Below are 24,740 nucleotides of genomic sequence, written 5' to 3' on the forward strand. Positions count from 1 at the left end.
TAGATGTTTAAAAGAAAAAAAAGCCTGATGATGGTGTTGATTGGAAATTTAGAAGCTTTGTGTTGTGTGTGGGTTTTCTTCATTTTTTTAAGAAAACAAAATAGCTTTCTGCAGGCAGGCATATTGCTTTAATCCCTCCCTTTTTTGTTAAATAAAGTGCTTTATTTCAAAAAAGAAACTGCGTGCTGGCCGCAGTTGTGTTGAGAACCAGGTGAAAAAGGATGAGGCCTTGCCGATGGCGGGCGTGCCCCGGAGTGCCGCCCTGTGTGGAGAAGGGTAGAGCTGTCTCCACACACCCCTTCACTCCCTCTGGGAACCTTGGAGAGCCGGGCACCCAGGAGGGTCCCCAGGGCCAGGTTCCTATGGCACAGCCTCTGGAGAGGACCACTGTGCACAGGCTTTGGCTGTGTTGCCAACTTTGAGAACCAAGACGGAGGCCTGGCTTATGCCCAGCTGGGTGAGGTCCAGGGAGCGCAGGAGGACTGGCCTCTGAAATCTGGGGGCCAGGCAGCATGCAGCAGGCCGCCGCTGCCTCTAGGAGGCGCTGTCACACCTGGTGTGCTCAGTACCTGCTGTTGTGGGTCCTCCTGGGAGCCGCCCCTCTAGGGCAGAGGCCGAGCCCAGCCGTCCTGGCTCACTGCAGACTGTCGATGACCAAACAGCACTTGGCAAAAACGTTCTCTGGAGCCTCTTCTGCCAAGATCTGGGGAAGGAGAGGCCAGAGCCGGTAAGGAGGCACCCTGTAGGGACGCTGCCTTCTCTGTTCAAGAGCCGTATGACTTGGGGGCAAGAAAAGCCCCCATATCCCCGTACCGGGCCGAAGCTGGGGGTACTGGGTGGGGGCCTGGATCTCAGTGCTGCCCTGTTCTCAGTATTGGGGAGCCCACTGTGGTGGCTGGGGCTCCAAGCCCCTTACAATGGGGAAATGGGGCCATACCCCACAGTACTGGCTGGGGGAACCAAGCCCAGCTCCAGCAGACACCCACATTTCTCAGCAGGTTCTTCTGCTGGTAGAAGGTGAGGACAGGCTGGCACAGGGTGTAGTGCGTCTCCAGGCGCTGGCGGAAGGCCAGCTCCGAGTCGTCCACCCGCTGTTCCACCTGGCCCTGAAGCAGCGTTCGCTGCACCATGGTCTCCATGGAGCAGTCAAACATGATGACCATGTCCGGGGCCCGGCCCACCTAGGCACAGACGAGGGCTCTGGGTGAGAAGGGGCAAAATCAGGCCTCCCTGGGCTGGTTTTTTTGTGCTGGTCCTTGGCACGTGAACTCAGTGCCGGCACACTCACCCTGAGCTTTGCTCAAGGATAGCGCTTTACCACTTGAGCCAAAGCTCCATCCACTCCCAGCTTTTTGGTGGTTAATTGAAAACATGAGTCCCATGGGCTTTCCTTCCCAGGCTGCCTTTGAACCACAATCCTCAGATCTCAGACTCCTGAGTAGCTAGGAGTACAGGTAAAATCACTACACCTGGCTTTATTTTCTTTTTGTCAGTCATGGGGTTTGAACTCGAGGCCTGGATGCGGTCTATGAGCTTTTACTGAAGGCTAGCACTCTACAGCTTTGAGCCACAGTGCCATTTCTGGTCTTCTGGTAGTTAATTGGAGATAAGAGTCTCACAGACTTTCTTGTCCAGGCTGGCTTTGAACTGCCATCCCTGGATCTCAGGTTCCTCAGTAGCTAGGCTTCCAGGCATGGGCCACCAGCTCCCAGCCTTGGCTTTATTTTCCTAGTTGAAGTTTTCCTCCTTGTTTTGATTCCAGTACTGAGGCTTGAGCCCACTGGATTCAACTTACAAATTCAAGTTGAAGTTTTTGCCCCAAATATTTTGGACAAGATTGAGAATCCCAGAACATGTAATCTGCAGATACTGCAGCTGACTAATACAGGCTCATCTCACAACCAAGTGGGGTTCAGGCCAGAAAGGAGTGTCTATAAGATTTACTGCTTTAAGCACAGAGAGAAAGGAGCAGCAATCCAGCCATCCGCAGACACAGAAAGGGAAAGTGACAAAATTTAACACAAATCTGTTTTGTAAAACAAAGCAATTTCCAAGAAACCCTGCCAGGAATTGCTAAGTAATTCCTCAGTCAGCACCTTAACTGGGGAACTTACTTTCTAATCTTGTCACTTAGTTATTTTTTGCAGTGCAGGATGGGACCCAGGGCCTCCTGCATGATGGGCAAGTGCTCACCACTGTAGTTGCAAACCTGTTCTACTCTTGGAACTCTGGCTTGGTGAGATGGGAGAGGGTTAACATTAAAATGGCCAGATTTGAAAAAAGAAACTCAGAACAGACTGGGCATGGTGGCTCATACTAATCCTTGTTACTCAGAAGGTGGAAGCAATTAGGATGTTAGTTCCAGACCTGCCCAGGCAAAAAGTCATAGAGACCCCACCCCATCTACATCAAGAAACTCAGTGTGGTGGTACTCAGATGTGATCGCATCTACACAGGAGTAAGAGCCCATCTGAAAATAAGCAGGGTTGGGACATGAGCAGCTTAGCAAGTGAGAGACCCTGAGTTCAAAAGTCCAAGGAGCCCTGCACTGGTGACTCACGCCTGTCATCCTAGCTACTAAGGAGGTTGAGATCTGAGGATCACAGTTCAAAGCCAGCCCAGGTAGGCAGGTAGGTGAGGCTCTTATTTCCAATATACTACTAAAAAAAAAAAAGAAGAAAGAAGAAAGAAAGAAAAGAAAAGCAAGAAGCCTGAGTTGTGGCTCAAGTAGTTGAGCACTAGCCTGGAGCACACAAGCTCAAGGATAGAACCTAGGCCCTGAGTTCTAGCACCAGGACCAGCATACACAAACAAACAAAAATCCAAGGTAACTGTGCTGGGGGCCCACCCCTGCAATACTAGCTACTCAGAAGGCTGAGTGAGATCTGAGGGTCAAAGTTCAAGGCTAGGGGCTGGGAATATGGGCTAGTGGCAAGAGTGCATGCCTCGTATAAATGAAGCCCTGGGTTCGACTCCACAGCACCACATGTATAGAAAAAAAAAAGTTCAAGGCTAGCTCTGGCAAGAAAGTCCCTGGGGTTCTTATTGTCAAATAACCACCAAAAAGCTGGAAGTGGAGTTGTGTCACAGTTGTAAAGCACCAACCTTGTGCAAAAGAGCTCCTCAGAGATAGGGCCCAGACCCTGAGTTCAAGCCTCAGGACAGACAGACAGACAGATACACACACACACACACACACACACACACACACACACACACACACACACACACACAGGTTCTCATCCCTAGGTGTTTACAGTCTTTAGGATCCCTCGTGTGCACTCAGCATCCTATCCAAATGACTTCTTTTTTTTTTTTTCTTTTTTTTCTTTTTTTTTGCCAGTCCTGGGGCTTGGACTCAGGGCCTAAGCACTGTCCCTGGCTTCTTTTTGCTCAAGGCTAGCACTCTGCCACTTGAGCCACAGCGCCACTTCTGGCCGTTTTCTATATATGTGGTGCTGGGGAATTGAACCCAGGGCTTCATGTATACGAGGCAAGCACTCTTGCCACTAGGCCATATCCCCAGGCCCTTTTTTTTTTTTGTCGGTTGTGGAGCTTGAACTCAGGACCTGGGCACTGAAAGGACCTCTCCAGACACCTGGACAGTGACCAGCTCCCCTGGGATTGCTGGGCTGCTGTGGGGGGATTGTACACTGGGGAAGAAAAGCTAACCAAGGCTGGGCACTGGTGGCTCACGCCTATAAGCCTAGCTGCTCAGGAGGCTGACATCTGAGGATAGTGGTTGAAAGCCAGCCCAGACAAGAAAGTCCTTGAGGCTCTTATCGCCAGTAAACCACCAGAAAACTGGGAGTGGCCCTGTGGCTTAAAGTGGTAAGGTGCTAACCTTGAGCTGAAGAGCTCAGGGACAGCACCCAGGCCAGAGTTCAAGCCCCAAGACAAAGAAAGAAGGAGGGAGGGAGGGAAGAAGGGAGGGAAAGAAAGAGAGAAGGATGGGGCTGGGGATATAGCCTAGTGGCAAGAGTGCCTGCCTCGGATACACGAGGCCCTAGGTTCGATTCCCCAGCACCACATATACAGAAAACGGCCAGAAGCGGCGCTGTGGCTCAAGTGGCAGAGTGCTAGCCTTGAGCGGGAAGAAGCCAGGGACAGTGCTCAGGCCCTGAGTCCAAGGCCCAGGACTGGCCAAAAAAAAAAAAAAAAAAAAAAAAAAAAAGAAAGAGAGAAGGAGAGAAAGGAAGGAAGGAAGGAAGGAAGGGAGGGAGGAAGGAAGGAAGGAAGGAAGGAAAGAAGGGAAAGAAAAAGCAAAGCTGGCCCAGCAGGCTGCGTGGGTGTGACAAGTGGCAGCCAAGGCTGAGGACAGAGGCCACGTGGCCCTTGGCCCCAGTGGTCAGTCACCCATACGGTCCCCTGACTACACAATGCTTATTTTCTCGCCCCTTTGGGGATGCATGTACCTCAAACCTCCCTGCATCTCTAGATAAAAACAACTTGCTTGACAGTGTAAGGCCTGCCCATCCCCATGGCAACAGCAGCACGAACTTCCCTAGCCCTTCTCCACACTCTGCACGGGTGAACTCATCTTCTGGAATGTTCCGTGGGCTCCCACCATTTTCACAGAAGGATGGAGGGGCTAAGTCCTGGGTCACATGGTTTAGATGAGGGGGCAGGTGGACACAAGAATAAGCCCCCTACAGGATGCAGCCTCTTCCCAGGGCCCAGGCTTCAACCCCTCTACAGACGTGGAAGCCAATGGGGCAGGAAAGCATTGCCCCTTTACAACCCAGTGAGGATGCAAACCCCACCTGTTTCTCATGGAGAAAACAGTTGGCCCCCCAGATGTCAGGGGAAGGGTAGGAAGACATTCCCATCCTCAGAGAGCTTCTGAGCTCATCTCCCTGTTCTACAGATTCTAATCACGTGTCCCTCCCCCCACATCCATCTCCCAGGATTTGAACCCAGAGCCTCCTGCATGCTAGGCAAGCACTCTACAACTGAATTACACTCTCAGCCCTTTGTATTTTATTTTTGGCCTGAACTCAGGGTGGGGACACTGTCTCTGAACATCTTTAGCTCAAGGCTAGCACTCTACCACGTGAGCCACAGCGCCACTTCTGGCTTTTTTTTTTTTGCAAGTCCTGGGCCTTGAACTCAGGGCCTGAGCACTGTCCCTGGCTTCCTTTGTCTCAAGGGCTAGTACTCTGCCTCTTGAGCCACAGCGCCACTTCTGGCCGTTTTCCATATATGTGGTGCTGAGGAATCAAACCTAGGGCTTCATGTATACAAGGCAAGCACTCTTGCCACTTGACCACATTCATGTGGTGCTGAGAAATCAAACCCAGGGCTTCGTGCATGCTAGGCAAACACTCTACCGCTAAGCCACTTTGCCCTCTGCGACTGTTCTTTTTTTTGGCCAGTCCTGGGCCTTGGACTCAGGGCCTAAGCACTGTCCCTGGCTTCTTACCGCTCAAGGCTAGCACTCTGCCACTTGAGCCACAGCGCCGCTTCTGGCCGTTTTCTGTATATGTGGTGCTGGGGAATCGAACCTAGGGCCTCGTGTATCCGAGGCAGGCACTCTTGCCACTAGGCTATATCCCCAGCCCCAGCCCCTCTGAGACTGTTCTTGATCATAGAAATCTCCACGGACACTCGGGGCTCACTCACAATGCGTTCAAACTCCTTAGCCTGCACCAGCTCTCGGGGGAAGCCATCGATGAGGAAGCCTCGGCAATCCGGCCGGGACAGCATGTTGTCACTGACCAAGTCTAGGATGACACCCTGTGAACAAAAGAAACTGGGTTTAGTGCCAAGCAGGGGGATCCTCCACTCTCATCCTGGCAAGACCACTTTCTTTTTATGCCTATACTGTGGCTCTAACTTGCTCAGCTTGCTTGCTTGTAGCTGGTGCTCGATCACTAGGACCATGAATCCAGCCCTGCTTTTTGCTGCTTACATTGGAGATAAAGAGTCTTGTAGACTTTTCTGCCCAAGCTGACTTCAAACCTCAATCCTGGTATCTTAGCCTCCTGAGTAATCAGGACTATAGGTGTGAGCCTCCAGTACAGGAAAGGGCATGTTTTTCTTTGTTTGTTTGTTTTTGTTGTTGTTTTGTTTTTGGGTTGTGGGGTTTTTTTGGGGGGTGGGGGGGTTGGTCATGGGACCTAGGTGCTGTCCCTGCACTTTCTCCCTCAAGGCTAGCACCCTACTACTTGGAGCCACAGCTCCAATTTCAGTTTCCTGATGGTTAATTGGAGATAAGAGTCTCACCAAGGGGCTAGGAATGTGGTTTAGCGGTAGAGTGCTTGCCTAGCATGCATGAAGCCCTGGGTTTGATTCCTCAGCACCACACACACAGAAAAAGCCAGAAGTGGCACTGTGGCTCAAGTGGTAGAGTGCTAGCCTTGAGCTAAAAGAAGCAAAGAACAGTGTTCAGGTTCTGAGTTCAAGCCCCAGGACTGCCCCAAAATACAAGTCTCACCAACTTCCCTGCCCAGCCTGGCTTTGAACTGTGAATCCTCAGATCTCAGCCTCCTGAGTATCTAGGATTACAGGTGTGAGCCACCAGTGACCAACCAGAAAAGACAGTTTGTACAAGTGCCATTTATTCATTCCTCACTCTGGACTCTAGGACAGACTAATGCCACTCTATGCCTGATGTGCCCTAGATTATTGTTAATTTATGGTGCTGGGGATGGAACCCAGGGCTTTGTACACACAAGGCAATTGCTGGTCATTAAACTACATTCCAGCCCTTTTCTACTTATTCATCTGCAGGTAACTTACTGGGCCGGTTCCCATGTCCATGTGGGCTCTGCACCATAGTTATTATGACATTGTTCAGGGGATGACAAGAAAAAAATCTGCTCCTGTTTAGCAATGTCTTTTGGAATTTTTTTTTATTCTCTGTTGGGTAAATCTACATATATGGGACCTAGGGGTCTGGATGGCTGACTCTACCAGCTTTTTTGTCAATCATGGGGCTTAAACTCTAGATCTGGGCACTGTTCCTGAGCTCTTCAGCTCAAGGCTAGCACTCTACCACTTGAGCCGCAGCACTACTTACAGTTTTTTTGGTGGTCAATTGGAGATAAGAGGCTCAGGGACTTTCCTGCCTGGGTTGGTTAGCTTTGAACTGCTATTCTCAGATCTCAGCTTCCTGAGTAGCTAGGATTACAGGTGTGAGCCCAGCCCAGCTATTTTTTTTTTAAGCTACTCATGAGCTAGGTGATGACTCACTCCTGTAACCCTAACTACTCAGGAGGCTGAGATTCAAGGATTGTGGTTCAAAGCCACTGCAGGCAGGAAAGTCCACAAGACTCTTACCTCCATTTAATCATCAGAAAACTAGATGTAGAGCTGTGGCTCACAGTGGTAGAGTGCTAGCCTTGAGTGAAAAAGCTCAAGGACAAGTACCCAGGTCCTGAGCTCAAGCCCCTGAAGTGCCAGACTTTGAAGTCAGGCCCCATTTTACCACGTGAACCCCATTTTACCACGTGAACCCCATTTTAGAATCAAACCCTGAGCCAATCAGATTTGTACCTGTGTCCTAATCTTGCTTGCTTGAACACCTGATTGTTGTAACCTTGTTCTTTGCCTTTATAAGCCCTGTGTAATCACAGCTCGGGGCTTCCTCCTAACCTCCACTGTGTCGGTGGGTAGGACGAGGCCCGAGTTGCAGCTCGCTTAATTAAAGCCTTGCCTTGCTTTTGCATTTCGGAATGTCTGAGTCTCAGTGGTCTTCTTGGTGGTGGTCTTGCAACTTGGCACAACATTTGGGGGCTCGTCCGGGATGGCCCCAGAGACCCCCGAGACCCCAGACTCCGAAGGTAAGAAAATAGCGCTGTTAATTCTGTGTGTCTGTGTCTGTGTGATTTGTAGTTTTGTTTTCTGTTTTGACCAGCCGCCTGAATCTGAACCTGTAGGTAGTAAAGGACCAGCCGGAGTGGACACGCTCGTATGGGCAGTCCTGGAGGACTTGGGGAACATCTCGAGCCCTCCACAGGGGGCTCAGGCTTCCCACTACCACCCTGAACATGAAGGACTGGACCGGGAGGCCCTTCTAACGTCCACTCTATATTTGGGGTTGTCTGGTCCGCTCCTACACAGGAACGGGAGAGAGAGACCCTCAAGACTGTGTGGTCTGCCCCCCTCACAGGGGCAGGAGAGACACAGTGAGACTGTGTGGTCTGCCTCCTCACAGGGGCAGGAGAGACACAGTCGAACCTGTAAGCCGTGGCTCCCTAAGTCTGTCTGTAAGTGTTGTCTGGTCTCTGTGCCTGTGATTATTTTTGTGTGTTTCTTTCTCGCGCTGTGCCTGACTGACAAACGGATAATGGGGAACGTTCCTTCCACTCCCCTGGACTTGACTTTAGCTCACTGAAAAGATGTACAGGTGACAGCCCACAATCAGTCAGTCAGTGAGAGTGTCCGCAAAAAAGAACTCTGGGGGACCCCCACCCAGCCTTCTTAAGCAGAAAATTGTTTAGTGTGCTAAAATGTTTTACTAAGACTAAAAATGTTTTACTAAAACTATCAAGCCCTGGAAAATGAGGCTGGAAAATGCTAAAATCATTTGTTAAAGGTTTTTGTCTTAGGGCTGGGGATATAGCCTAGTGGCAAGAGTGCCTGCCTCGGATACACGAGGCCCTAGGTTCGATTCCCCAGCACCACATATACAGAAAACGGCCAGAAGCGGCGCTGTGGCTCAAGTGGCAGAGTGCTAGCCTTGAGCGGGAAGAAGCCAGGGACAGTGCTCAGGCCCTGAGTCCAAGGCCCAGGACTGGCAAAAAAAAAAAAAAAAGGTTTTTGTCTTAAAATGTACGGCCGAGGGGCTGGGGATATGGCCTAATGGCAAGAGAGCTTGCCTCGTATACATGAGGCCCTGGGTTCGATTCCCCAGCACCACATATACAGAAAACAGCCAGAAGTGGCGCTGTGGCTCAAGTGGCAGAGTGCTAGCCTTGAGCAAAAGGAAGCCAGGGACAGTGCTCAGGCCCTGAGTCCAAGGCCCATGACTGGCCAAAAAAAAAAATGTACGGACGATGCTTATTCTGCGCGCTTTAAGATCTTTTGAAAATGTATGTGTGTGCATGTGTGAGTGTGAACATTTCAAGACTTCAGTATGATGCAAAAGTAAGTTTAAGTCTAAAGTCAAAGGGTCATCAAGTTTGGGCATTACCAAATGCTTTAAAGGATTTCTCAGGGTTCTTTAATTAAAATTAAAAAAATATCAGAGCTAAGTGTCAGAAATTTGGATTTTAAAGGGATATATATATATATATATATATATATATATATATATATACTAAACTAATGGGGATAGAAGTAAACTCTCATTAACTCTATGTATGTAGGAAGAAATGGCAAAATGGGCCAATGTTTCTCACTAATATATTGGAAAGCTGAATGGATAAGTATTTCTAATTGTAATTCTTGCATTAAGGAAAAATTCAAAGGTCTTCATGCCATGCAGTAACTGGGACTGAAGAAAAAAAAAAAAGGCTCTTTTGAAACAAGCAGCCCATAGGCAAAGGGCGGCACCTGGTTTCAGAATGCCTGTGAGCTGGGGCTGGGGATATGGCCTAGTGGCAAGAGCGCTTGCCTTGTATTCTTGAAGCCCTGGGTTCGATTCCCCAGCACCACATATACAGAAAATAGCCAGAAGTGGCGCTGTGACTCAAGTGGCAGAGTGCTAGCCTTGAGCAAAAATGAAGCCAGGGACAGTGCTCAGGCCCTGAGTCCAAGGCCCAGGACTGGCAAAAAAAAAAAAAAAAAAAAATGCCTGTGAGCTTCAGCTTTTCCGATGTAGATAAAAGCTAAAGTGTTGTGTTAGTGTTAAAAAGGCTTTGGAAATCAAGAATACATTTCTAGATAAGAAATTTGGAAGTAAAATTGTCCTAAATAATTATTGCAAAGTGAGAAAAGGAGAATTATGGCTACCAAAATGTTTAATTGCCATTCCAGCTTCTTTGTAGTTTTTTTGTAACCATTTCCAGCAGGCCCACAGAGAAGCACAGGTGATTCCTACAAGTTTGTCAAGATCTAATACTGGCCCTTAGTAAGTTCCAGGTAAGAGAGCATGCTCAAAAACTACTTCTGTGTGGACCACCTTGTTGCTTCTAATTGGAGTAAAGTGGCCTCTTGTAAGACTCACTGATCTGAAATCTGCGGTTCGAAGCCAGCCCGGGCAGAGAAAGGTCCCTGTGAGAGACTTGTCTCTAAGCAGCCAGCAGAGTGCTGGGAACGGAGTTGTGTGGAGCTCAAAGTGGTAGGGTGCTAGCCTTGAGCTGGAGAGCTGGGGGACAGCGCTCAGGCCCTGAGTCCAAGTCCAGTGGGAAGTCACTCCTCCTGGGACAAAAGTGATGGAGCATCCAGAGGCAGTAAGCCACTGCTTGGATGGCAGAGATGGTGTCAGATCCTAGAGTCACTCCTGTTTGGTCTTTCAAAAGTTAATCAAAGCCGGGAAGTCCTAGAAGAATAGTTCATAAGCATGCCTTTCCAATGCCCATGTCTGTCTACTGGGCAGGAACTTGCCAGTCATCTGTGATAGTGGTTAGTAAGGGTAAGTTTGTCAAATGAGAGGATAGATTAAAATCTCAACCCCCCGCATTTACTCAAAGCTCTGACTGGCAGTGAGAATTTTAAGCTGATACATCTGTTCAGGAAAGAAAGCTTGTAGACCTGAGATTGTGTCCTTATTGAGATCTGTTAAAGGCCTGTCAGCTTGCCAATGCCCCCAATCAACAGATTACTAAAGGAGCTCGCCTCTGTGGCAATAGGCCAGGCGCGTATTGGGAAGTAGATTTCACAGAAATTACAAATATTTGCTAGTTTTTGTAGACACATTTTCAGGATGGGTTGAAGCCTATCCAACAAAGCATGAGACTGCGAATGTAGTGGCTAAGAAGATCCTGGAAGAAATTCTACCCAGGTATGGCTTCCCATCCACCATTGGGTCAGACAATGGACAGGCTTTCGTTTCAAAAGTAAGTCAGGGAATAGCCGCAGCACTGGGGACGGATTGGAAATTGCATTGTGCTTATAGACCCCAGAGTTCAGGACAAGTAGAGAAAATGAATCGGACTCTAAAAGAGACCTTAACTAAACTGGCCTTAGAGACTGGCGCAGACTGGGTGTCACTCCTTCCTTTTTCTCTGCTTAGAGTAAGAAATTCTCCCTATCAGCTTGGCTTTACTCCTTTTGAAACAATGTACGGGTACCCCCCGCCCATTATCCCTAGCCTTCAGACTGAATTGCTTGCTGATTTGGATGATGCTGAATTTTTGTGTAAACTCGATTATTTGCAGCTTGTGCACAGGAATGTGACCCCAACTTAAGGCATTATATGATTCTGCTTCTGTCCCTACCCCCCATTTATTCAGACCAGGGGACTGAAATCCTTAGAACCACGGTGGAAGGAACCCTAGACGGCATCACCACTTGGGTTCATTGCTTCCACGCCAGGCCAGCTGACCCCTTTGCTCTGGACGACAACTACTGTGGTGGAACATGGGAGGTCTCCAAGCACCCAACTCAGCCGCTTCGCCTTCGCCTCAAGAAAAGAAAGTTAGACTGAATATTGTTACAATTTTCTTTTTGCCTTCTTTCCTTACTACCCTGGCTAGTGTTGATGTTATTTTGGCAGCTCACTCCAAAGTGAGGTGACCCCCTTATTTTAGGTAGTTTTGGGCTTGCTCAGGAATATGGGTATAGCCACCTGACCCTTAGAGCACAGCTGAGAAGTTTATGTATTATTTTGTTGCTTACATTTGGATACTAAACACTATACAGCTAATGGTAAGTCTGTATAGCTGAAAGTTAACTTTCAGTTTGCAGTAATCCTGCAGTCCCTTGGTAAAGTAGACTAAGGTTATAGGTTCCTGGCTAGGTAAGGTCAACGCCCCTGAGTCAGCCTGAAGAAGTTACAGAAGATGGATGATCTTCACCCATCAGCCCCCCTTTAAAACCGAGGGACCAGAGTTGTTTTTGGGAAGATGATGCAGGATAAACTAGAGGCAAGCAAAACAGAGGTACAGAGACTATACTTGTAAGAAATGGTGACAGGCCCTTTGGTTACTACATTGGGCCCTACTGGCCCATGCCTTACCTCTATATCATCCCCTAGACATGTAAGCCATTGAAATGGACAGAATGGAGCCATGATTGGCTCCCAAGGTACCAAAAAGAAAAAGGGGGAAATGAAGTGCCAGACTTTGAAGTCAGGCCCCATTTTACCACGTGAACCCCATTTTACCACGTGAACCCCATTTTAGAATCAAACCCTGAGCCAATCAGATTTGTACCTGTGTCCTAATCTTGCTTGCTTGAACACCTGATTGTTGTAACCTTGTTCTTTGCCTTTATAAGCCCTGTGTAATCACAGCTCGGGGCTTCCTCCTAACCTCCACTGTGTTGGTGGGTAGGACGAGGCCCGAGTTGCAGCTTGCTTAATTAAAGCCTTGCCTTGCTTTTGCATTTCGGAATGTCTGAGTCTCAGTGGTCTTCTTGGTGGTGGTCTTGCGACTTGGCACAACACCCCATGACCAACAACAACAACAACAACAAAAGTGCTATTAATCTGTTTACTTGTTTTAGACAAGATCTCATTCTGTAGCCCAAGATGGATTAGAACTTAAGATCCTCCTACTTTTATTTCCCAAATGCTGGGATTATGTGTGCACCACCATGTCCAGTTTCATATCATGGACTTTGGAAGTGATCTTCCATTTTCCAAGTAAGAACAAGGAAGCATGATGTAGCAAGCCCATGGTTAAGTACAGAGCTCTGGGCTTTCCCGGAAATTTATCCCAACCCGCTGCCCATCTCCCCCTGCCTGTGACTCACCGTGGGCACCAGAAGCCCCTTCTTCATGATCTCACGGATCTGCCGGCCCCGCTGGGTGCTTCTTTGGGCTTCCTGCCTCAGAAGCTGGCCCAACCCCACATGGCAGAAGCCGTATTTGATGGCCATATTCTTGCACTGGGTTCCTTTCCCACAGCCTGGGCCGCCCACCACGAAGATAATCAGGGGGGACTTGAGGATGTCTGTGGGGTTGGGAGAGGGGAAGGAGGAGGGGGGCACCTGGTCCTGATGGAACCCCATCCACAGGCTAGCATGTGTCCAGAACATCCTCCATTCTCCCCCATGGCATTCTTCCCATTCCTGAACTGGTCAAACTCAATCTTCCCTTGGTGTTTTCTCTCTACTAAGGAAATCCCTGCCTGCTCGTTTCTTCCTGTCTCTCCTGGCTCATCTAGATCTATCCTGTGCTTTTTTTTTTTTTGCCAGTCCTGGGGCTTGAACTCAGGGCCTCGGCTCTGTCTTTGTGCTTGTTCTACCACTTGAGCCAAAGCACCATTTATGGCATTTTCTGAGTAGTTTATTGGAGATGAGAGTCTCACAGACTTTTCTGTCAGGGCTAACTTTGAACCATAATCCTCAGATCTCAGCTTCCTGAGTAGCTAGGATTACAGGTGTGAGCTACCGGTGGCCAGCTATCCTGTGCTCTTAGTCCATCTCAGAACTCTGCAACAACCCAAGAGGGGCCAGGACTATTTCTAAGTCATCCATGTTCCTGAAAGGGGAAATAAATGAAATGTCATTTCTGGGGAGTCAATATTTCATGGTTCAATATTTGTGTCTTGGTTCCTTTTCCCTTTGTTGAGCCTACACCAACTTCTATGCATCCCTTCATGCCCACTGTAGCCTTTCCTTCTCCTCTGTGCCCTCAGAGCCCTCTGCACTTCTTCTGCTCCCTAGTGAGATACAGATCCCATTTTCTGACCATGTCTCTGCTACACTGTAATCTTCAAGAGGACAGGGAGCTGCTTTGAGTGCCCAGAGAGCAGCTGGTGCTCATCTGGGTCCAAAATGAATTAAAACAGGTAGACCCAGGAGCAAGCACGGTTGTGCAGAAGGGCTGTGCGCATGCCTAGATGGAGGTGATACCTGCCAGCCACCCCCACCACGTTACCCTTCTCCTGGGGCCTCAGAGATCTCCCCATCTGGGGCAGCTTGGAAGTGCACAGACCCATCCTGACAGCAACCCTGGGTGTGGCCACGCCCCATCTCCACCAGGCCCTGACTTCTACAGGCTCTGCTCCATGTCACAATAGTCCCCACCCCAGGCTTTAAAAAAATTCCTTCTTGTAGTGGTCCCGGTGCTTAAACTCCTGGGCCACTTGAGTCACAGCTTTTTGTTGGTTGACTGGACATAAGAGTTTCATGCACTTTCCAGCTCAAGCTGAGTTCGAACCGTGATCCCTAGATCTCAGGCAGCTGAGTAGCCAGGATTACAGGCGTGGGCTCCACACATTCTGAAGGGTGCTGGAAGTGTCCCCCTCCCCCCCACCGAAACTAGGGCTGGGGAAGAAAATGAACCCCAGACACACCACCATTCAAGAAGATAGGCCTCGGTTGCTAAGGTGACGCGGCCTCCGCCGCCACTTCGGGAAAGCGGCGAGGCGCATGCGCAAACACGCACCCGGGAACCCACGAGTTTTTTTTCCCTGCTCCTCACTACCCAGGATGCCCCACGGTCCTGCGAGCCGCCGTCGCGAAGGCGGCGTTCCCGTACGTTAGTAATTAGACTATCTGCGTGTTTAAGAGCGTACTGACTGCAAAGAAGATGGGTCGTTTATCTCACACTCATTCTAGGAGTGCAAAGGGACGGGGAGAGGGAAGGAAGAGAAAGGGTGAAGCGACGGCTCCGGGCGCCTACCACAGTGGAGTGGGTTGCTATGGTGACGCGGCCCATGTGGGTTAACTTCCGGGTCTTGCGCAGGCGCAGGAGGAACTTTAGCGCGCAGCTTCCGGGTCAGGTTTTTTTTTTTTTAATTTAATTCTTTTACCTCCCAGAGTTGGTTTGCTGGTGCCTGCTGCTTGCTTGGGTGTCAGGGAGCCGGCACCGAGGACGGTCCTGGCCACTAACGGACACAGACTTCTTCGAAGACGAAAAGAACCTGACTGTTAGCCATGGCGGCGCTGGTGAGTGTCAGTGGAGCGGGCTCGGGGGTTCCGGCGACGGCGGCCTTGGGGACCCCCGCCCCCATCGCCGTGTGGCCTTCTCTCTCCACAGGGCCCCGGCACCCAGAGCGTTACCGAGTACGTTGTCCGCGTGCCCAAGTAAGTGCCCGGCGCCACGGAGGGCAAAACTGCGAGCTTCCGAGCGGCCCCGGCTCCGGCCCCGACGCAGCCTCGGCCTCCGGCCTCGCCGCCCCCGGAGAACACAGGCCGGGCTGGGTGTGGGCGACGTCCGGTGTCCTGAGGGAAGGAAGGAGAGAAGTTGGGCAGGTCTTCAGTAGGCCCCACACCTCCACATTGGAGCCCCACAGTCTCCTCTGGCGGGCTAAACGACTGTCACAACTCGGTGATCAGCAGCAGTAGTTCTGCTCCTGTTCCTAACAGATCAGACATTTGTCATGCTGTTCCTGTACCAGGACTTGCTGCCCCGCCCCCCTAACTGTGACTGCAAGTTAGATTTGGGTGATCCTGTAATAATCAGTTCCACTGTTGTCTTCCAACAGCCCCTTACCACAGCCCTGTGCCAAGTTCTCCATTGTCCTCCCATTTTGTGTTTTCCTAAGGCTTCCTTCTTCCCTTCTGTGATCCCTAACAGACTGGGAATCCCTGGAGGATTTTATTTACTTTTTTTTGTGTGTGTGTCAGTTCTGGAGCTTGAACTCAAGGCCTGGGCGCTGTCCCTGAGCTCTTTTGCTCAAGGCAAGTGCTCTACCACTTGAGCCACTTCACCATGTCTCAGTTTTTCTGATTAGTTTATTGGAGATAAGAGTCTCACAGGGGCTGGGGATATGGCCTAGTGGCAAGAGTGCTTGCCTTGTATACATGAGGCCCTGGGTTCAATTCCCCAGCACCACATATACAGAAAATGGCCAGAAGTGGCGCTGTGGCTCAAGTGGCAGAGTGCTAGCCTTGAGCAAAAAGAAGCCAGGGACAGTGCTCAGGCCCTGAGTCCAAGCCCAGGATTGGCCAAAAAAAAGTCTCAGACGTTTCTGCCCAAGTTTGTTTCACACTGTGATCCTCAGATCTCAGTCTCCTGAGTAGCTAGGATTACAGGCAGGAACCACCAGCCCCCAGAGTCTCTTGTGAGGCCTCAGCTTTGCCCAAGACAAAGGACTGAGCCAGGGTGGGTTTGTTGAATGATGATGATTGATTTAATACTACCCTTTCTTCTCTACTCTAGGAACACCACGAAAAAATATAACATAATGGCTTTCAACGCAGCTGATAAAGTCAACTTTGCTACATGGAATCAGGTAAGTGCCTGGTTCTGGAGGTTTAGGGGGCATGAGGGGGAGGAGTTGTGGAGAAGCTGACACTGGTGGTTATAACTTCCATTAGTTCCCTCAAGTCCTCTCCTTGTAGAACTAGTTGATGCTAAAACAACAACAAAAACTGGGAAGTCAGAATGGTCTGGTTGTGCAGGGAATCCCAGTCTAAGGGTAGGTGGTAGAGGTAATGGGTGATATAGGTAAGTGAGGATGGGTGTGACACAGTGGTGGTGGGAAGAGTGGCTGGGTTTAGGTGCTTTGGAAACGGAGCTGAAAGGTGTTGTTGGAAGATTGAATGTTTTGGAGTTAGGGCAAAAGAATTACAGGCAATTCATTCATAACAGTCCTCCAGTGTGGAGGGAAAACCTCTGTATGCCTTGTAATTCAAAAGCAGGAAGCCAGCCAAGTGCTGGTGGCTCACGCCTGTAATCCTAGCTACTCAGGAGGCCGAGATCTGAGGATCCAGGTTTGAAGCCAACTTGGGCAGGAAAGTCTCACAGACTGTTACCTCCAAATAAATACCAGGAAACCAGAAGTGGTGCTGTGGCTCAAGTGGTAGAGCACTAGCCTTGAGCACAAACAGGCTCAGGGACAGTGCCCAGGCCCTGAGTTCAAGCCCTACAAGCAACCAAAAAAAAAAAAGGAAGCCAGGCATAGTGGCATACTCCTATAATACCACGACTTGGCAGGGGGGATCTCCATTCAAAGGCCAACTTGGACTGTATAGGGAAACCCTATTTCAAATTTCTCTTAAAAAGCCAGGAGTTGGTGGCTCATACCCACCATCCTAATTACTCTGGAGGCAGAGATTGAGGATCACAGTTCAAAACTGTCCCAGGCAAAGTCTGTGAGAATTTTTTTTCTTCTATCAGTCATGGAGCTAGAACTCAGGGCTGTCCCTGAACTTTTTCCACTCAAGACTAATGCTCTATCATTTTGAGCCACAGAGCCACTTCTGGTTTTCTGGTGGTTAATTGGAGATGAGTCTCATGCCCAGGATGGCTTTGAACTGTGATCCTCAAGTCTCAGCCTTCTGAGTAGCTAGGATTGCAGGCATGAGCCACTGGTGCCTGGTGGGCCTTCAAGAATCTTAATCTCTAGTAAACCAGCAAAAAAAGCCAGAAGTAGAGCTGTGGTTGAAGTAGTAGAGTACTAGCCTTGAGGAAAAAAAAACCCAAGGGGAACAGTGCCACTGCTCTCAGTTAAGGTCCTAGTATTGATATACACACAAAAAATAATAAAATAGGCAAGGCCAAAGTTTTATTTTTTTAATTGTCCTAGGGCTTGAACTCAGGGCGTGGGCACTGTCCTTTTGCTTAAGGCTAGCACTCTACCACCTGAGCCAGAGCGCCACTTTCAGCTTTTTCTGTGTATGTGATACTGAGGAATCCAACCCAGGGCTTTGTGCATGCCAGGCAAGCATTCTACCACTAAGCCACATTCCCAGCCTGATAAGGCCTGTTTAAAATTGCTTGCTGGGGCTGGGAAAGTGGTTCAGTGGTAGAGTGCTTGCCTAGCATGCATGAAGCCATGGGTTTGATTCCTCAGCGCCCTATAAATAGAAAAGGCCAGACGTGATGCTATGGCTCAAGTGGTAGAGTGCTAACCTTGAGCAAAAGAAGCTCAGGGACAGTGCTCAGGCCCTAAGTTCAAGCCCCAGGACTGGCAAGAAAATAAATGAATTGCTTGCAGTTCTGTGTGACGTGGTAGAACCTCAGTGTCCCCCTGGATCCTGTGGGAAGTACGTCAGCTCTGTAGTGTATCCACATGGTATGCACTGCTCTCCATTCAGTTGCTCAGTAGCCATCTGTGTTATCACAGCAGCTGATCTGCTCCTGCAGGGATTGTGTGCCAGTAACTGAGGGGCTTCCGTGGCCCCAAAGCACAGAGACTTGGAAATGCCAAAGAAGTCGTGAACAGCTCCATTTCTTTTTTTTTTTTTTTTTTTGGCCAGTCCTGGGGCTTGGACTCAGGACCTGAGCATTGTCCCTGGCTTCCTTTTTGCTCAAGGCTAGCAATCTGCCACTTGAGCCACAGCAGCCCCTTCTGGCCATTTTCTAGATATGTGGTGCTGGAGAATCGAACCCAGGGCTTCATGTATACGAGGCAAGCTCTCTTGCCACTAGGCCATATTCCCAGCCCACAGCTCCATTTCTTTAAGTGAAAAGAGAAGGTATGGGGCTGGGAATATGGCCTAGTGGCAAGAGTGCTTGCCTCCTACATAGGAAGCTCTCGGTTCGATTCCCCAGCACCACATATATGGAAAACGGCCAGAAGGGGCGCTGTGGCTCAGGTGGCAGAGTGCTAGCCTTGAGCAGGAAGAAGCCAGGGACGGTGCTCAGGCCCTGAGTCCAAGGCCCAGGACTGGCAAAAAAAAAAAAAGGTATTTCGAGAGAGAGAATCACATTTGTGTGTATTTGCGTGTATGCACGCGTGTACGTCAGTCCTAGGGCTTGAACTCAAGGCCTGGTGCTGTCCCTTAGCTTTTCTACTCAAGGCTCTACCACTGGCCCTTGGCCTGTTGTGTTGGGATAGCTGCCCTTATGGTTACTACTCTAAGTCCCAAGTTCCCCCCACCGTATTCACTGAGTGCAAACACCCTGTGCCACTGGTGCCTAGAAGTTGGTCATGTGCATTGGGAGCACAGGACAAGGAGAGGCAGAGGACTGGACACAAGGACAGGAGAGGGGCCCTGACTGGAGGTACCTGCCACACTCATCCAGGCCCGGCTGGAGCGGGACCTGAGCAACAAGAAGATTTACCAGGAGGAGGAGATGCCAGAGTCTGGTGCGGGCAGCGAGTTCAACCGGAAGCTGCGGGAAGAAGCGCGCCGCAAGAAGTATGGCATCATCTTGAAGGAGTTCCGGCCCGAGGACCAGCCCTGGCTGCTGCGCGTCAATGGCAAGTCTGGCCGGAAGTGAGTGACTTCGGGAGCTGGGGTCCAGCCTGACCCCCCTGGGCACTTTCACAGCTGTGTGGTTGGGGGACTGGCATGCCCTCTGCTCTGAGGTGGTTTTTTTTTTTTTTTTCCGGTGCTTGAACTCAGGGCCTAGGCACTGCCCCTTGGCTTTTTTGAAAGCTCAAGGTTGGCATTCTTATCACTTGAGCCACAGCTCCACCTCCAGCTTTTTGCTGGTTAATGGTGATGAGAGTCTGATAGACTTTCCTTCTCAGGCTGGTTTCAAACCACAGTCCTCAGATCTCAGCTTCCTGAGTAGCTAGGATTACAGGAGTGAGCCACAGGTTTCTCCAAGGGCTTTATTTTTAGAGATGAACCAAGTGGGTTCTTGTGCCTGGCTTGGTGGTAGCTTAGGGTCCCCAGGGCAGACAAGTCTGAGGGTGGGGGCTGTGATGTGTGGGCTCGCTTCTTGGCAAGGGTAGCGCAGGAGAGGGGTCAAGTTGGTGAGGTGACCTGACAGCTCCATTGTGTGCAGCTGGCTCTGATGCCTGGTTAAGCAGCAGTCACAACTTAGTAGTTGTGCAAGCTGGATCTAGGCCCAGCGGAGCCTTGCAAGGTCATGGGCAGGAAGGCGACCAGCACAGGACTGGATTGACACAACAGCAGGTGAGGCTGGAGACCCTGGGACTGGCTGGGGTTTCTTTGTGCTCGTGGGCCGATGGACTTGAGCTGGCTGTTCTGTCCATCTCCCTTGGGCTTCTTGGGTTGCCTGCAGCAGAGCCAGGATGAGGGTGTCAAGTAGCCCTGCTCTCTGGCTACAGAAATTGGTTCCTGAGCACTTGGGGCCTGCCAGAGCCACACTTGGGAGGAACCAGGTGTGGGGTTGCTGGAGGGGTGGCAGTGCTTGATAGAGGCTCCCCACAGGTTCAAGGGCATAAAGAAAGGAGGCGTGACAGAGAACACTTCCTACTACATCTTCACGCAGTGCCCTGACGGGGCCTTCGAGGCCTTCCCTGTCCACAACTGGTACAACTTCACGCCGCTGGCCCGGCACCGCACGCTCACCGCGGAGGAGGCGGAGGAGGAGTGGGAGAGGTAAGGGTGCGTGCTGGGCACTTGCGGTGGGCACTGGTGCTGCCCATGGCAGACTCAGCTGGCAAGCACTGCCATGGGCTGGCAGAGCCAGGGGAGGTGGCCTTGCTTGCTGCAGGAACCACTCTGCATGGGTGCCTCGGGCAAGGGCCTTGAGCCGGTCGCCACTGGAGGTTCCAGAAACATGGCATTCGAGGCTGGAGAGCAGTGATGAGGGAGGGAGGCCTGGCTGAAGGTGTGACTGTGGTGTCCCCAAGGCCCTGGGCATCCAGGTGACAAAATGGTCATTGTCACTGAGTAGCAGCTGCTCAAGGAGCTTGTGCTTCCCAAAATGTTACAAAGCTGAGTGCTGTGGTACATGCACTCTACCACTAAGCCACATCCCAGGCCCCCTCCCCCCCACTTTTTTTTTTTTTGCTAGTCCTGGGAACTTGAACTCAGGGCCTGGGCACTGTACCTGACCATTTTTTCTTGCTCAAGGCTAGTACCCTACCACTTTGAGCCACAGCACTACTTCGTGTTTTCTGCTGGGGCTGGTGGCTCACGCCTATAATCCTAACTACTCAGGAGGCTGAGATCTGAGGATTACAGTTCAAAGCCAGTCCAATCAGGAAAGTCCATGAGCCTCTTTATTTCCAATTAACCACCAGAAAACTGGAAGTGGTGCTGTAGCTCAAGTGGCACAGCGCTAGCCTTGAACTGAAGAGCTCAGGGACAGCACCCAGGGCCACAGTTCAAGCCCCACGACTGACCAAAAAAAAAAAAAAATATATAGAATCTCGGCTTTCCAGTCTGGGCTGGCTTTGAATTGTAATCCTTAGATCTCAGCCTCCTGAGTAGCTAGGATGACAAGCAGAAACCATGGGTGCCTGGCTCTCTCTTTTGTGTATACTGGTCCTGGTGCTTGAACTCATGGCCTCAGTTAGTGCTCTCTGCCCCTTCCACCATAGCTCTATTATTGGCTTTTTTTTGGGGGGGGAGGGGGGTTTGGGAGGTCTGCAGCTCAAGACTGCAGCCCCATTTATTCTTTTTTTTTTGATGCAATTTATTTTTTATTAATTAAAAATTTTTTTTGACACAGTGCTGTGCAAAAGGGGTACAGTTACATAATAGGGCAGTGTGTACATTTCTTGTGATATCTTACACCTTGTTTTTCTTTCCCTTCCCTAGATCAGGTAGATATATATTGGCTTTTTGATGCTTAGTTGGAGATAAGAGACTCAACAGACTTACCTGCCTGGGCTGCCTTTGAACTGTGATCCTTAGATCTCAGCATCCTGAGTAGCTAGGATGACAAGTGAGGTTTTTGAGCTGGGGGACTTATCTATTACCCAGCCTGTCTCTGAAGTTGAAATCCTTCCAGCTCCATTTCCTGAGTGCTGGCATTGCATGTGTGTGTCTGAGTTGTTGTTTTTCAATTATCTATAAATGTTTTGGAGCTGCCCATGTTGTTGAGTGTTCTGTAGACAGTCCAGTGGGGTGCGTGTGTCCACAGGGTTCTGTGATTGTTTCCCTGGCCTGCAGGAGGAACAAGGTTCTGAACCACTTCAGCATCATGCAGCAGCGGCGGCTCAAGGACCAGGACCAGGACGAGGATGAGGAAGAGAAGGAGAAGCGCAACCGCAAGAAGGCCAGTGAGCTACGCATCCATGACCTGGAAGACGACCTGGAGATGTCCTCGGATGCCAGCGATGCCAGTGGCGAGGAGGGTGAGCCGGAGCTGCCACGGAGGGGGAAGGGCAGAGGCAAGGATGTCTGATGGCTTTCAAAGGTGACCAATTGGCTAATGCTTCTGTCACTGAGCTAATTGTTCCTGGTGGGCCTAGAGCATATAGGACCTTAGGGAGGCTAGGAGGGGGGCACCAGCTCTGTAGGGGTTCAGTGGGAAAGTACAGCCTAGGATTGGCTCATTTGAACATTCTAGGTCCCCACACCTGGTCCTGGTGATGTTGGTGGGTTTCATGGTGTGTGGGGTTTGTCGGATGCCTTGTGAGCGACAGGCGGGTCCCTCTGCCTGTGAGGAGAGTGGGCTCACCCAGAGCCTATTCGCCGCCATCAAGGCCCCCATCATGTGTGCATCTCATCTCTCCTGCCTGCTCCAGGCAGCAAAGCCCCCAAGAGCAAGAAGAAGGCCCCCCTGAGCAAGGCGGGCAGGAAGAAGAAGAAGAAGAAGGGCTCAGATGATGAGGCCTTTGAGGACAGTGACGATGGGGACTTTGAGGGCCAGGAAGTGGACTACATGTCTGACGGCTCCAGGTGAGGTGGTGGGCGTGACAGGCTTGGCCCCGCCCACACCAGGCTGCGCTCACTGTTGTCCTGTGTCCCACAGCTCCCCAGATGAGGAGGCTGAGGGCAAGCCCAAGGTCACGCAGCAGGATGAAGGCCCCAAGGGTAGGCAGGGCTGGCCTGGGTTGTCTGGGGGACTGGGCCTGCACACATCATCCTGCTGACACCCCAATCCTCTGCCACAGGGGTGGATGAGCAGAGCGAGAGCAGTGAGGAGAGTGAGGAGGAGAAGCCGCCCGAGGAGGACAAGGAGGAGGAGGAGAAGAAGGCGCCCACTCCACAGGAGAAGAAGCGCAGGAAAGGTGGGCTTTGGGCCTTGGCGGGAGGGGTGCCTGTGCTGGCTGGGAGGGTGAACCTGGGAGCTTGGGGGACTGACAGCCACACCCCATCTGCAGACAGCAGCGAGGAGTCAGACAGCTCAGAGGAGAGCGACATCGACAGCGAGGCCTCCTCTGCCCTCTTCATGGCGGTGAGGCCCGGCCAGCGGGGCGGGCAGGGGCCAGGGAGTCTGCTTCCAGACTCAACCCAACCCTGTCTCTACAGAAGAAGAAGACGCCCCCCAAGAGAGAGCGGAAGCCGTCAGGGGGCAGCTCAAAGGGCAACAGCCGGCCAGGCACGCCCAGCACCGAGGCTGGCAGCACGTCGTCCACACTGCGTGCGGCAGCCAGCAAGCTGGAGCAGGGTGCGGCAGCCCACAGGGCAGGTGGGAGGGCCAGGCTCAGGGTCCCCGTCCCCTTGGGTCCCTGCCCATGTGCTCCCCCATCCCTCGGCCTCAGCCCCTCCATTGCCCCCACAGGGAAGCGCAGCAGCGAGACTCCAGCGGCCAAGCGCCTGCGGCTTGATGGGCCCCAGAGCTCTGGGAAGTCCACCCCACAGCCGCCCTCGGGCAAGTCCACACCCAGCAGCGGGTAAGCTTGGGGACTAGGGCATCCAGCCAGGCCCAGGCCCAGGGCAGACTCCCAGCTCACCTGACCCTTGCCCTCCGCCCCACAGTGATGTGCAGGTGACAGAGGACGCTGTGCGCCGCTACCTGACGCGGAAGCCCATGACCACAAAGGACCTGCTGAAGAAGTTCCAGACCAAGAAGACGGGGCTGAGCAGCGAGCAGACTGTGAATGTGCTGGCCCAGATCCTCAAACGCCTCAACCCCGAGCGCAAGATGATCAATGACAAGATGCACTTCTCCCTGAAGGAATGATCCCTGCCAGCCCCCAATAAATGCTGCTCACCCCTGCACCCCATGCTGCCTGCGCTTCTTTGCCCCTCAGGGGGCCCTGAGGCCCAGCAGGCCATTACCCCCTCCTGCCTCAGGGCCCAGCTCCCCTCCCTACTTTCATTTAGCCGGATCTCCAGTTCCCTTTGTTATTTATTTTCTGCGCTTGAGGCAGGTTCTGGCCTGACACAGGCTGGCCTCCACCTCTTCCCTTTGGTCTCAGCGTCCCAAGCCTGCAGTGACAGGTGTGACCACTGAGGCACACTGCCTGACTCCATTTAAAAAAATATATATTTTTTCATGAGGGGTTGGGGGGCAGTCATGGGGCTTGAACTCAGGGCCTGGGCAATGTCCCTGGCTTCTTCTTGGTCAAGGCTAGCACTCTACCACTTGAGCCACAAAGCCACTTTTGGCCTTTTCTGTGTATGTGGTACTGGAGAATCAAACCCAGGGCTTTGTGCATGCTACGCAAGCACTAAGCCACACTCCCAGCCCCATTTAAAAATGTTTCTGATACTGGTTCTGGGCTTGAACTTGGACTCAGCCTGGGCCTGCCCCTTAGCTTTTTCATACATAGCTGGTGCTCTCCATCTCCATTGGGGCTTTTTGCTGGTTAATTGGAGATAAGAATCTCATTTTCTGCTGGGGTTGAACAGTGATCCTCAGATCTCAGACTTGTGAGCAGCTAGGATTACAGGTGTGAGCAGCCAGCACCCAGCAGTGCCTTCATTTTCAGTTCCCAGCATTCTCTTGGTTTCCTCTGCACATGGACTCAAGTTAGGAGACTGATGTTGGCTCCCTCCTTCATACTTGAGCATTTTTATTTTAAGCGTCTTAATCCCTAGGACCTACCTTGCATCCGCAGAGCTCAGGCAGGCTGCCATCTCCTGTCAGGTCCCTTCCTGGGGCGGGAGGCCTCTGCCAGCTGAGGGATAACACAGGCAACACAGGCCTGTGCCATGTGAGGTTGGTTCAGACTGCGGTCCATCAGAGCCCTTGTTTC

At 51.2% G+C, this 24,740-nt stretch overlaps 2 protein-coding genes across 3 annotated transcripts; one reads left to right on the forward strand and one right to left on the reverse strand.

Annotated features, from left to right (window-relative positions):
* Positions 1-360: 360 nt before the first annotated feature.
* LOC125347635 (adenylate kinase isoenzyme 1-like) lies at positions 361-14,933 on the reverse strand. Its single transcript, XM_048340626.1, has 6 exons — positions 14,888-14,933; positions 12,802-13,001; positions 5,623-5,736; positions 987-1,181; positions 639-703; positions 361-496 (listed from the first exon to the last, which is right to left on the reverse strand). The coding sequence occupies exons 1-6, from the start codon at positions 14,931-14,933 to the stop codon at positions 361-363; spliced, it is 756 nt and encodes a 251-aa protein (XP_048196583.1).
* Positions 14,789-23,758, forward strand: Gtf2f1 (general transcription factor IIF subunit 1). Of its 2 annotated transcripts, none has more exons than XM_048341882.1 (13): positions 14,789-14,943; positions 15,035-15,081; positions 16,160-16,232; positions 18,971-19,164; positions 20,071-20,241; positions 21,763-21,947; positions 22,341-22,494; positions 22,568-22,629; positions 22,710-22,826; positions 22,920-22,993; positions 23,068-23,206; positions 23,321-23,432; positions 23,518-23,758. In XM_048341882.1, the coding sequence occupies exons 1-13, from the start codon at positions 14,932-14,934 to the stop codon at positions 23,720-23,722; spliced, it is 1,545 nt and encodes a 514-aa protein (XP_048197839.1). In that variant the 5' UTR covers positions 14,789-14,931; the 3' UTR covers positions 23,723-23,758. The 2 variants fall into 2 exon arrangements, with proteins under 2 accessions (XP_048197839.1, XP_048197838.1); XM_048341881.1 differs by having other exon boundaries at positions 14,791-14,949.
* Positions 23,759-24,740: the final 982 nt, after the last annotated feature.

This window comes from Perognathus longimembris, chromosome 3, assembly GCF_023159225.1.
Source record: "Perognathus longimembris pacificus isolate PPM17 chromosome 3, ASM2315922v1, whole genome shotgun sequence".
NCBI classification, from domain to species: Eukaryota; Metazoa; Chordata; class Mammalia; order Rodentia; family Heteromyidae; genus Perognathus; species Perognathus longimembris.